Source organism: Biomphalaria glabrata, chromosome 9 (genome assembly GCF_947242115.1).
Source record: "Biomphalaria glabrata chromosome 9, xgBioGlab47.1, whole genome shotgun sequence".
Taxonomy (NCBI): Eukaryota; Metazoa; Mollusca; class Gastropoda; family Planorbidae; genus Biomphalaria; species Biomphalaria glabrata.
In genome coordinates, this window is record NC_074719.1 from 7,119,810 (window position 1) to 7,132,702 (window position 12,893).

The 12,893-nt window shown below is 36.0% G+C and overlaps 1 protein-coding gene across 1 annotated transcript in view; it reads right to left on the minus strand.

The window, feature by feature from the left end:
• Window positions 1-10,125: 10,125 nt before the first annotated feature.
• The window catches only part of LOC106072077 (heparan sulfate 2-O-sulfotransferase 1-like), a 73,092-nt gene continuing 70,324 nt past the window's right edge, over window positions 10,126-12,893 (minus strand). Inside the window, exon 7 of the mRNA XM_056041180.1 lies at window positions 10,126-11,364. Within this exon, the coding sequence (XP_055897155.1) occupies window positions 11,120-11,364 (245 nt within the window). The 3' untranslated portion in view covers window positions 10,126-11,119. The remainder of the gene's footprint in view (window positions 11,365-12,893) is intronic.

Below are 12,893 nucleotides of genomic sequence, written 5' to 3' on the forward strand. Positions count from 1 at the left end.
ATGTCAGCTTTTTTTAGTAAGCCAAGTTAAATGCAAAGGGAGATAAACTATCATCCAATGTTACACATCCACAAATGAAGCACTAGAGGAGGAAAAAAGAACTATAAAATGTTTCACAGTCCATAATTAGTATGGGTGACTTGAATGCACAAGTAGATCCAAATAATACTGGTAGAGGGAAAACATGGTGCAGGCTATGCAATGAAAATGGGAACCTTTTTGCTGATTTCTAAGCATTCAATGTTATCAGCATAGAAGGAACCATTTGTCCATACAAAGTAACAAGACAAACCTGGACTTGCCCAGATGGTAACACAAAAAATCAAATAGACCATTGCATAATTTTTAAAAATGGAGGAGAAGCCTACTTGAAGTCAGAGTGAAAAGAGAAGCAGACGTGACCTCCAACCACCATCTTTTAAGTGTAACAGCAAGGATCAAGCTCAAATCAAGGATCCTTCACTACAATTTTAAAAGCCAGTATTTGAAGACTGATAGAAAAGAAGGAATTCTTCATTGTTGCAAGGATCAAGCTCCAATCAAAAACTAAATGTGCAGTCCCTGCTGGACTAGAGACAGACAAGCCCAGTGAGTAACACTGCAAGAGATTTGGACATGCACAGAAGTTCTAGGAGGAAGAGCTAAGAGAGAGATCAACGAAATGCCAGAATGAAGAGCAGAAATCAAAATCTAAGAAACCAAAAGTCAGTAAGGAAGAATGCATGAGAGGATTAAAAAAAAAAAAAAACACTTTTACATGCCATGACAGCCAGAGAGGGCAGCCAGGCTAAGAGACATGAAAAGGTTGCTGTATGAAATGACAAGAATCAGGAAGAAATATCAACACCAACAAGATAAGGAAAGACAAACAAGGAAAGATCATCACCAGTGATGTTGGACACAGAGAGAGAGAGAGAGATGGGTTTTCAGGAAATTTCGAATGGACAACCTCTAGAATCTATTCCAGAGTACCTCCAGTAGCAGAATTAATGGAGTTTAACATGGAAATCATCAAAGCCATCAAAAGTGCAAAAAGTGGAAAGGCAGTAGGCCCAGATGGTAAATGGAAGCATTTAAAAGACAGCATAAGGGTTAGGTAAAGGAAATTGTTCCACGTAAATGCCTGTTTAAAATTGTTGAGTAGATATCTTGTTGATAAACTTGAACCACTAACTGTAGTCTGCTATGCCTGAGAACTAGCTGATGATAAACTGCCTTTTGGGTGTAATTATTTATATTCAATTTTGGTTCCTTTGAAAAGTACAACTTTAACCCTTGCAGGATACTCAAGAAAACTAAGAATTTATGAACACTATATTATTGGACATAAACTAGACCAGCTTTTCTATTTGTAATTTGGAAGTCCTGCCAATGTCTAAATAGTTCATTCTAATATTTGAATCCGAAGAGCTATGACTGCACATCTCATTTTTGATGAGAAAGTTCAACTTATAAACACAATTAATTTGTTTGGTAAAGCCAGAGAAAGTAAGAGATTTATTCTAATATTTGAATCCGAAGAGCTATGACCGCACATCTCCTTTTTGATGAGAAAGTTCAACTTATAAACACAATTAATTTGTTTGGTAAAGCCAGAGAAAGTAAGAGATTTATTCTAATATTTGAATCCAAAGAGCCATGACTGCATCTCCTTTTTGATGAGAAAGTTCAACTTATAAACACAATTAATTTGTTTGGTAAAGCCAGAGAAAGTAAGAGATTTATTCTAATATTTGAATCCAAAGAGCCATGACTGCATCTCCTTTTTGATGAGAAAGTTCAACTTATAAACACAATTAATTTGTTTTGTAAAGCCAGGGAAAGTAAGAGATTTATTCTAATATTTGAATCTAAAGAGCCATGACTGCATCTCCTTTTTGATGAGAAAGTTCAACTTATAAACACAATTAATTTGTTTTGTAAAGCCAGAGAAAGTAAGAGATTTATTCTAATATTTGAATCCAAAGAGCCATGACTGCATCTCCTTTTTGATGAGAAAGTTCAACTTATAAACACAATTAATTTGTTTTGTAAAGCCAGGGAAAGTAAGAGATTTATTCTAATATTTGAATCCAAAGAGCCATGACTGCATCTCCTTTTTGATGAGAAAGTTCAACTTATAAACACAATTAATTTGTTTTGTAAAGCCAGGGAAAGTAAGAGATTTATTCTAATATTTGAATCCAAAGAGCCATGACTGCATCTCCTTTTTGATGAGAAAGTTCAACTTATAAACACAATTAATTTGTTTTGTAAAGCCAGAGAAAGTAAGAGATTTATTCTAATATTTGAATCCAAAGAGCCATGACTGCATCTCCTTTTTGATGAGAAAGTTCAACTTATAAACACAATTAATTTGTTTTGTAAAGCCAGGGAAAGTAAGAGATTTATTCTAATATTTGAATCCAAAGAGCCATGACTGCACATCTCCTTTTTGATGAGAAAGTTCAACTTATAAACACAATTAATTTGTTTTGTAAAGCCAGGGAAAGTAAGAGATTTATTCTAATATTTGAATCCAAAGAGCCATGACTGCACATCTCCTTTTTGATGAGAAAGTTCAACTTATAAACACAATTAATTTGTTTTGTAAAGCCAGAGAAAGTAAGAGATTTATTCTAATATTTGAATCCAAAGAGCCATGACTGCAATCTCCTTTTTGATGAGAAAGTTCAACTTATAAACACAATTAATTTGTTTTGTAAAGCCAGAGAAAGTAAGAGATTTATTCTAATATTTGAATCCGAAGAGCTATGACCGCACATCTCCTTTTTGATGAGAAAGTTCAACTTATAAACACAATTAATTTGTTTTGTAAAGCCAGAGAAAGTAAGAGATTTAGATTCATCCAAAATAGCAACTATTGATTTCAACCAATTCTTAACAGGAGAATCTAAAGGAAGTGTTTCATAAAGTTCCTCAGTGAGCTTTTTAGTGATATAGAAATACAGTGCCAAATAAAAGTTTGCTTTCAAAAACAAAAGTCTTAGATTACAAAGAGCAATAAGCTCTCCCAAACAATGAAAGGTGTTGTGACAGTTTGACACTCCCAAACAATGAAAGGTGTTGTGACAGTTTGACACTCCCAAACAATGAAAGGATTTGTGACAGTTTGACACTCCCAAACAATGAAAGGATTTGTGACAGTTTGACACTCCCAAACAATGAAAGGTGTTGTGACAGTTTGACACTCCCAAACAATGAAAGGTGTTATGACAGTTTGACACTCCCAAACAATGAAAGGTGTTGTGACAGTTTGACACTCCCAAACAATGAAAGGTGTTATGACAGTTTGACACTCCCAAACAATGAAAGGTGTTGTGACAGTTTGACACTCCCAAACAATGAAAGGTGTTGTGACAGTTTGACACTCCCAAACAATGAAAGGTGTTGTGACAGTTTGACACTCCCAAACAATGAAAGGTGTTGTGACAGTTTGACACTCCCAAACAATGAAAGGTGTTGTGACAGTTTGACACTCCCAAACAATGAAAGGTGTTGTGACAGTTTGACACTCCCAAACAATGAAAGGTGTTGTGACAGTTTGACACTCCCAAACAATGAAAGGTGTTATGACAGTTTGACACTCCCAAACAATGAAAGGTATTGTGACAGTTTGACACTCCCAAACAATGAAAGGTGTTATGACAGTTTGACACTCCCAAACAATGAAGTTGTGCCAGCTTGCAGTGAAAGTGCTATTTTTTTTATATTGTGAATCGGGTGACATCAAGGGCTATTGTTTTTTTTTTTCTGAGAAGCCCTGGTGTGGGAGAAACCTTTTGGTCAATCTTGGAGCCAATGCAGCCTCCTGGGCAAACTGGTGGAATAATAAGGACTTCAAGAAAGTGGTTTCAGCATATGATATGTTTTTCAAAAAATTCCCCAAACACCAATTAGCTGGTATGAGGTATGGAACCCTAACCACGTCCAATGAACACTGTGTACTCATACAAGATTGGGTATGGGCCACAAGCATATGGCTTCCAAAAGAAAGGAGACATTGTTGGGTTTATTTATGATCTTTAATCAACAGAAGAACTTGTTCTTATGTTAACCCAGGGAGAGGAGATTGGAAAAGCAGATTCCTACTTAGCTTATGGCAGATCAATGAGCATTATAGACCGATCCCATTTCTCAGCTACATGCAGTCCAAATCTCTACACGTATCTGGCTGGGTTGCTAATTGGACAAAAAGGCAAACGAGGTTTGAATGCTATTCCACATTCTAACTCTATCCTTCTTTGTGGCAGCTACGCCAAACAAATTACCATGGCTGCCTCCACTACACTAGGGCTCACCTCAGAAACAGGACTGGAAAAGGCAGGAAGCTTCAGGAGAGGTCAAAGAAGAAACCACTGATCAAGGCATCTTTGACTGGATAGACTAACATAAAGGAAATTTGCCTATGTTTGTAATGGATGCCATGATGGTCATGATAGGAGACACCCCACTGAGGCAAGATAGCTTAGGGAGAGTTTGCCCTCATTATGTTGAAAACTATGAAAGCTGCTTCTGGCCAGGATTTGGTTCCTTTGAAAAGTAAAACTTCAACCCTTGCAGGACACTCAAAGAAAACTAAGAATTTATGAACAAGAGCTATGTCTAGAAAGAGGATGGCTGATATTTGAACTTTAACAAATTCAAAGCAAGAACTATGTTTAGAAAGAAAAAGGCTGATATTTGAACTTCAAAAAAATTCAAAGCAAGAGCTAAGTTTAGAAAGAAAAAAAAAAGGCTGATATTTTAACTTCAAAAAAATTCAAAGCAGGAAATATGTCCAGAAAGAGGATGGCTGACAATTGAATTTCAAAAAATTCAAAGCAAGAACTATGTGTTGAAAAAAAAAAAGGTTGATATTTGAATTTCAAAAAATTCAAAGCAAGAGCTTTTATGTGTAGAAAGAAAAAGGCTAATATTTGAATTTTAAAAAATTCATAGCAAGAACTATTGTTTAGAAAGAAAAAAAAGGCTGATATTTGAATTTCAAAAAATTCAAAGCAAGAGCTATGTTTAGAAAAAAAAAAGGCTGATATTTGAATTTTAAAAAATTCATAGCAAGAACTATTGTTTAGAAAGAAAAAAAAGGCTGATATTTGAATTTCAAAAAATTCAAAGCAAGAGCTATGTTTAGAAAGAAAAAAAAGGCTGATATTTGAATTTCAAAAAATTCAAAGCAAGAGCTATTGTTTAGAAAGAGAGAGGCTGATATTTGAACTCTAATCAAGAAAAATAAGACACCTATTATTATTTCATTTCTAGTTTCCAATGTGGATACAATGAAGGTGAAATAAAGTCTTTAATGTCAGAGCACAAAGACTGAAATATTTTTTATTCTATTTTAAAATTCTCACTAGAACTTTGTTGTGTAAACTTGATTGTAGCCGTAAAAAATATTCTTCCGCTCCTTACTGGACTAAATGCAATATGTCAAAGGTTTACAAATGCTGGAGTAGAAAATGTCCGAAAATTTTTCAAAGTTAGTTCCCATCACTGGTTAAATCTATAACCCCAAACATGGCCTGAAGCACTACAGTAACAACCAAACAAGTGTTAGAGCAAACATTTCAAATGATGAATGTCTAAAATATTGGAAATAAATGAACAGAACACAACACATATATTCAATCAAAACAAAAACCCTGAGCATAAAAAAAAAAAAATCAAAATTAAAAATAGCAATTGTTGTTTTTTTTTAACATAAAACTTGCACAACAGCAATAAAATTCAATAAGTAACCTTTTAAAAATCTTTACCACAAACTAAACATGAAACACTTTTTAAAATATTCTATGAGATTTCTGTTTTTACAGGAACACATACACCTTGAAATCAGTTGAAATAAATAATGTGCTACCACTAATTGAAACACCTTCACAAAAAAGAAAATTGTTTCTGAAATTTCAAAGACAAATTCTACTTTGACATACAAGACTAGATTCATGTGTACAAAACTGTGATACAGGTAACCTGACGCTGTACACAATGATAACAGGTAATCTGATGCTGTAAATAATGATAACAGGTAACCTGATGTTCTACACTAAGATAACAGGTAACCTGACGCTGTACACAATGATAACAGGTAATCTGATGCTGTAAATAATGATAACAGGTAATCTGATGCTGTACAGAATGATAACAGGTAACCTGATGTTCTACACTAAGATAACAGGTAACCTGATGTTGTACACTAAGATAACAGGTAACCTGATGTTGTACACTAAGATAACAGGTAACCTGATGTTGTACACTAAGATAACAGGTAACCTGACGCTGTACACAATGATAACAGGTAATCTGATGCTGTAAATAATGATAACAGGTAATCTGATGCTGTACAGAATGATAACAGGTAACCTGATGTTCTACACTAAGATAACAGGTAACCTGATGTTGTACACTAAGATAACAGGTAACCTGATGTTGTACACTAAGATAACAGGTAACCTGATGTTGTACACTAAGATAACAGGTAACCTGATGTTGTATTATAAGATAACAGGTAACCTGATGTTGTACACTAAGATAACAGGTAACCTGATGTTGTACACTAAGATAACAGGTAACCTGATGTTGTACACTTAAGATAACAGGTAAAATGATGGTGTATACAATGAGAAATGTTGATATGGATGAAATAATTGACTTAAATAATATAATGTCAATATGACATTAGACCAGAATTTTAAAAAACAATTTGATTGATAATACTTTGTACTAAAACAATGCTTTAATAAGTAAATGGAAAAACTAAATGATTTTATTCTCATTCCATTCTATAAGCACATCGATATATGGTTCCATGACAATTCGTTCACTGAGATTTCATTTACGCGACATATTGCTCACCGACTGCTTGTTCACAGAGAGTTGGTTCACGACAAATCGTTCACTGGATAGTAACCTATTGTTAATATTATATATTCTCCTCATGTGTTTACTTTGTTTACATTCAAACTTTGATAGCTATTATATCTAAAAAAAAAGGTGCTAGAGATCTGGCCTAATCCGACTTCTTTAATTTTTTTGTGGTTGTTAATATTTTGTTAATGAGGACAGTATGTGATAAAAATTATGCTTAAAAGAAAAAAGATCTATATATAGGTATATAATTCCTTACAACAAATAAGGCCTTTAACAACAATAACTATAGTACAAAAACAGTATCTTATATCTGTACCGAAACATCCAATCTATTACACCCAAACATCTAATAATATAATCAATAATATCTTAAAACCAAGTTTCTATACAAATCATGCTAATACAATCATGTAAAGTGCAAAAAGTAACAAAGTCACACTTTCAATCAACTCAACGAAATGGCGTGATTTTAAATACTCAAGATGCTACTTAATGCACAGAGCGGCAAGTAAACAAGGAACTGAATATTGGACTTGTGAGCTACGACCAGCTTGCCCAGCATGTTGAACGACCAGCTTGCCCAGCATGTTGAACGACCAGCTTGCCCAGCATGTTGAACGACCAGCTTGCCCAGCATGTTGAACGACCAGCTTGCCCAGCATGTTGAATCACCAGCTTGCCCAGCATGTTGAACGACCAGCTTGCCCAGCATGTTGAACGACCAGCTTGCCCAGCATGTTGAATCACCAGCTTGCCCAGCATGTTGAATCACCAGCTTGCCCAGCATGTTGAACGACCAGCTTGCCCAGCATGTTGAATCACCAGCTTGCCCAGCATGTTGAACGACCAGCTTGCCCAGCATGTTGAACGACCAGCTTGCCCAGCATGTTGAACGACCAGCTTGCCCAGCATGTTGAATCACCAGCTTGCCCAGCATGTTGAATCACCAGCTTGCCCAGCATGTTGAACGACCAGCTTGCCCAGCATGTTGAACGACCAGCTTGCCCAGCATGTTGAACGACCAGCTTGCCCAGCATGTTGAACGACCAGCTTGCCCAGCATGTTGAATCACCAGCTTGCCCAGCATGTTGAACGACCAGCTTGCCCAGCATGTTGAACGACCAGCTTGCCCAGCATGTTGAACGACCAGCTTGCCCAGCATGTTGAACGACCAGCTTGCCCAGCATGTTGAATCACCAGCTTGCCCAGCATGTTGAATCACCAGCTTGCCCAGCATGTTGAACGACCAGCTTGCCCAGCATGTTGAACGACCAGCTTGCCCAGCATGTTGAACGACCAGCTTGCCCAGCATGTTGAATCACCAGCTTGCCCAGCATGTTGAATCACCAGCTTGCCCAGCATGTTGAATCACCAGCTTGCCCAGCATGTTGAACGACCAGCTTGCCCAGCATGTTGAACGACCAGCTTGCCCAGCATGTTGAACGACCAGCTTGCCCAGCATGTTGAACGACCAGCTTGCCCAGCATGTTGAATCACCAGCTTGCCCAGCATGTTGAACGACCAGCTTGCCCAGCATGTTGAATCACCAGCTTGCCCAGCATGTTGAACGACCAGCTTGCCCAGCATGTTGAATCACCAGCTTGCCCAGCATGTTGAACGACCAGCTTGCCCAGCATGTTGAATCACCAGCTTGCCCAGCATGTTGAACGACCAGCTTGCCCAGCATGTTGAATCACCAGCTTGCCCAGCATGTTGAATCACCAGCTTGCCCAGCATGTTGAATCACCAGCTTGCCCAGCATGTTGAATCACCAGCTTGCCCAGCATGTTGAACGACCAGCTTGCCCAGCATGTTGAACGACCAGCTTGCCCAGCATGTTGAATCACCAGAAACGATTGAACAGACAAAACAACATAACCATCTTCCAGATGCGTTAAGATGTGAAATTTGTCAGGTCAAAAATAATTAGAAACAACTTGCTGCTGATGCCATAGGATGTGACACTACTACTAACATTTTGCAAACTTCTTTGATGGTAACTTATGCAGCTGCAAAAGCAAGATTACCTGTAGTTGATCACATAAAGTGACGTGAAATATACAGAGAAGTAGAAACAGATCTCAGGTGCCACTGCCACAATCACGAGATGAAATACAAATCCTAGAACAATATCAATGAACAGGTAACATTAATCAGCCCCCATTGCTGTTTGCTACAGACACTGGGTTGTCAACTTTTTAGGGCCAGAGTGTTGAAAATGCAACCCGACTAAAGATGATAGCTGCAATGGCTTTCGTCCCTCCCGAGGAAGTTATTAACAGTTGGGAAGAGCTTCTGATTATCCTCCAGCCCTGGATACTGCTGCAGCAACAGAACATACAGCAGAAGCTTGACAATTTATTAACCTACTTTGAAATAAATTACATTGGGCACAACATTGCAGGTGTCAGGTGCGCACCTAGAGTTGCAGCCATTGAAATGTGGAAAGTGTGATCACGCACATTAGAGAAATTTAAGAGGACAGACAATGAAGTCGAGGGGTTTCACTTAAAAGTGGTCCACACGTTTGGGGCTCAGTATCCAAATTTATGGAAATTTCTCATTAAAGGACTACAACGCTTGTAAGATTAAACAAAAATTAATGCAGGAAATGAATGCAGGAGTCGTTGGCCGAAAAAAACGTCCAACGTATATTTGACTTGCAGCAAGGATTGCCAACATCACTGCTACATGGCAAGTTAGAATTAACTTGGAGAGTTTTTTGAAAGGAATTAGTCATAACTTCTATAACGGTGGCCATTTAAAATTTTTCCTTTGTAGCAGTGCTAGCTATCTCTATGAACTTTTTACTCAGATGTTTTGTTTTATATAATGTTATCTCTAGGATTCTTTTTCACATTAAAAGAAATCATATATTATTTAATTATTTATTTCTATATGATATGTGCTTTTGCTATTAATTATTTTAATTGTAATGTTTGTTAAAATATAATTTACATAATTTTATTTTTCTTTGAAACCAAAATACTTGAGCAAGCAAATAAAGAAAACAATTATTTAGCTTATCATGATTGAAAGTGTATGTGCATTTTTTTCTCTGTGATTTTATGTTCTTGGTAAACTTTCACTAAGAAATAAGAACAAATAAAACACATGATGAGATCATATAATATTAACAATATGTTACTATCCAGTGAACGATTTGTCATGAACCAACTGTCGGTGAACAAGTTGTCTGTGAGCAAATAGTTGGTGAGCGATATGTCACGTGAACGAATAGTTGGGTGAATGAAATGTCAGTGAACGAATAATCGTGTCCCCTCGATATATGTATACATCACCAAGTCCTTTCAATGTTAATAAAAAGTAAAGTATTGCACAATTAAGAGAGTTTTTAATCACCCAACAACCAATGAAATCATGGGTTTCCTGAGGCGGGGTTAGGAGGTATCCTGAGGTGGGGGTCAGTCTACTGAACACACTTGAAGCATTACAATGACAATTCTAATGTAGTATATCACTGAGGTACAGTTGGGATGAAACTGAGGGAGGCTTCATTTGATTGGTTGTGTTTAGAAGGCAATGTTACACCTAGCAAGTATACACTAGGTGCTATTCAAAAGGCAGTTAAACTCCTAAAGACTGGTAGATACAAAATTAAATGCATACAATATTTGTGCAGCTCAAATTGTTCCCTCCAAAAACATTTTCAAATAAAAAAAAATGTAAATGCTTAGCTTTGTATTTTATCCAATCTAGAGGGAATCTATTTTTTAAAAACTCCACTCTCGATGTATCCTGTGAATGATCTCCATCTTCAGAGCCAGCGCAGTGATGTTTCACTGTGTGAACAAAGATAGTTTAACTTCCTTTCTGAGGTGAGTGACACCGTAACATGATTATTACAAGCCAGTTGATTGTGTAGGAGCTTTTAGTTATCTCAGTGCATGGCACATTTCACAAGGGTCACCAAGTGTCACGTCACCAGACTGTACTGTGATGTTGATCTGTGTACAACATATCACTTCATAAGACTGTACTGTGATGTTGATCTGTGTCACATCACTTCATAAGACTGTACTGTGATGATGTTACAAGTGGTCACATCACACCACTTCATAAGACCCAACAGTGATTTTATGTGGCACATCACATATTACATCACTTCATTGGAGAGAGCTGTGATATTCTGCATCCCATCGCTTCAAAAGACAGCGCTGTGATACTGTACTGTAACTCATCACTCATGACCATCTGTAGCTTGTGAAGATTGTAGTCTCCTCTCTTTGCTTCAATTCTCCAGATCTGGAGTTGACACCTTGGGCCTGAGTTTCTCAAACATAAACTTCCCATCCCTAACCAGCAGCTCTCCATTGAGGTTCTCAAACATTTGATGTTTGATGTAGTGGAAGTGGTCCAGAGCAAACTCATAGAACTCATTCTCCATCCTCCAAATTTGAGACATTTGTATTTTCTCTATGGTCTGAGACTTGGCTGGAATCTTCTTTGCAGTTTTCCTCAAGTGAGATTTGTGACCTGCCAAGAGAACAAAGTAGATGGTTAGTTAAAGTAGAAAAATTCTTAGAACAAAAAAATAGAAAGTAGATAGTTAAAGAAGGTAAGGAAAGATTATCATCAATGAAATAAGGTTGAAAGGATTTATTTCAATTACTTCCCATCTAACAGTTTAGTACAAAACTTAGATATACAACTATTCATGACATCATTTTTTAAAAATATATACAAATTGAAACTAGAAATTATAATTACATAAGTCAAAAGACAATTTAGAACAATCTTATGGATGATTTGTAAGTGTTTTGACTAAACAGAGCTGAAGGTAATTTACCTAAACTTAAATGGTTGAAGGAAAACTCAGATGGTTTCTCAAATTTGACTTATTGACATATTTAAATTCTGCATTAAAATTTGTAATAGTAAACATTAAACTATTATTTATTTAGATGACATTAATATTAGATAAATTAGACTAATTTCTTCCCATATAAAAACAAAAGGGATAAAATGAGATTTTTGTTTTCAGACATTGCAGGCATCACTCCCCTCTAGATCTAACTAATTGCATCGCTTCGGCATCTTTGTAATAAGTCATGAAGGTTACAATCACTTCATTTTTACAGTGCCTGCCAGACCTAGAGCACATTATAAACATTGGTATAGTTTCATCATCATTTTTTAAAATCTATTATACTAGATCTCTGCCCCGCCCTAAAAAAGTAAAAAAGCTGTGTATCCGAGGGATTGTAATAACCTTGTGGGCCAAATGTAGTCTACTATAGTGTGTAATCAACACTTCTGATACCACATAGAAACCCTGTTAAAATCTGACTGTTCGATGCGCAGAAAAATTATGTCAGAAAAACATCAATTACAATGTTTCTTTTTAAACAAAATAAAAATAATAAATTCATTATCTTTAAATCAAAACACATATAATATCAAAAATTGTCAAAACCATCGAGTTTCCCTAAAAGGTACTTTACTGCAATCAACAAATCTGAACAAGACTAAATCATATTTAGGAGGTAAAAAGATTGAATGATTATCTTCTAAAGCAGGAGTCTTAAGAACAAAACACAATGATGTCCACAATTCTAGGATTGTAGAATGTTCCTGACCACCTTTCCTTAAATAAAGAAAAAGTATTAGGCTATTTCTTTAGTCACATCACAAACTTATGAACTGTTGACAACAGACGTAGATGACCTTTACATTGTGTTTCAAACAAAATTTAAGAGTGTAATGAAGTTTAGACTAATGGCAAACATGTATAACAACATGACACATTAAAATGGTCTGAGCTGTTAGTGACAACTCCTAATAAAGCATTTTTTTTAACTCAAACAATTTACTTTAAAAAACATGTCAAAAGAATTTATTTAAGAAATCATCACTGAAAAAAAATGATTAAAAAAAAAAGTTTTTTTTTTAAACTGTATAATGTTCACATAAAAAACAAGCTAACAACATAGGAAAATAATGCAAAAATATACAACCAACCAAGCATTAAGGTCAAAAAGTCCACTAAAAGCCATCAAGTCACC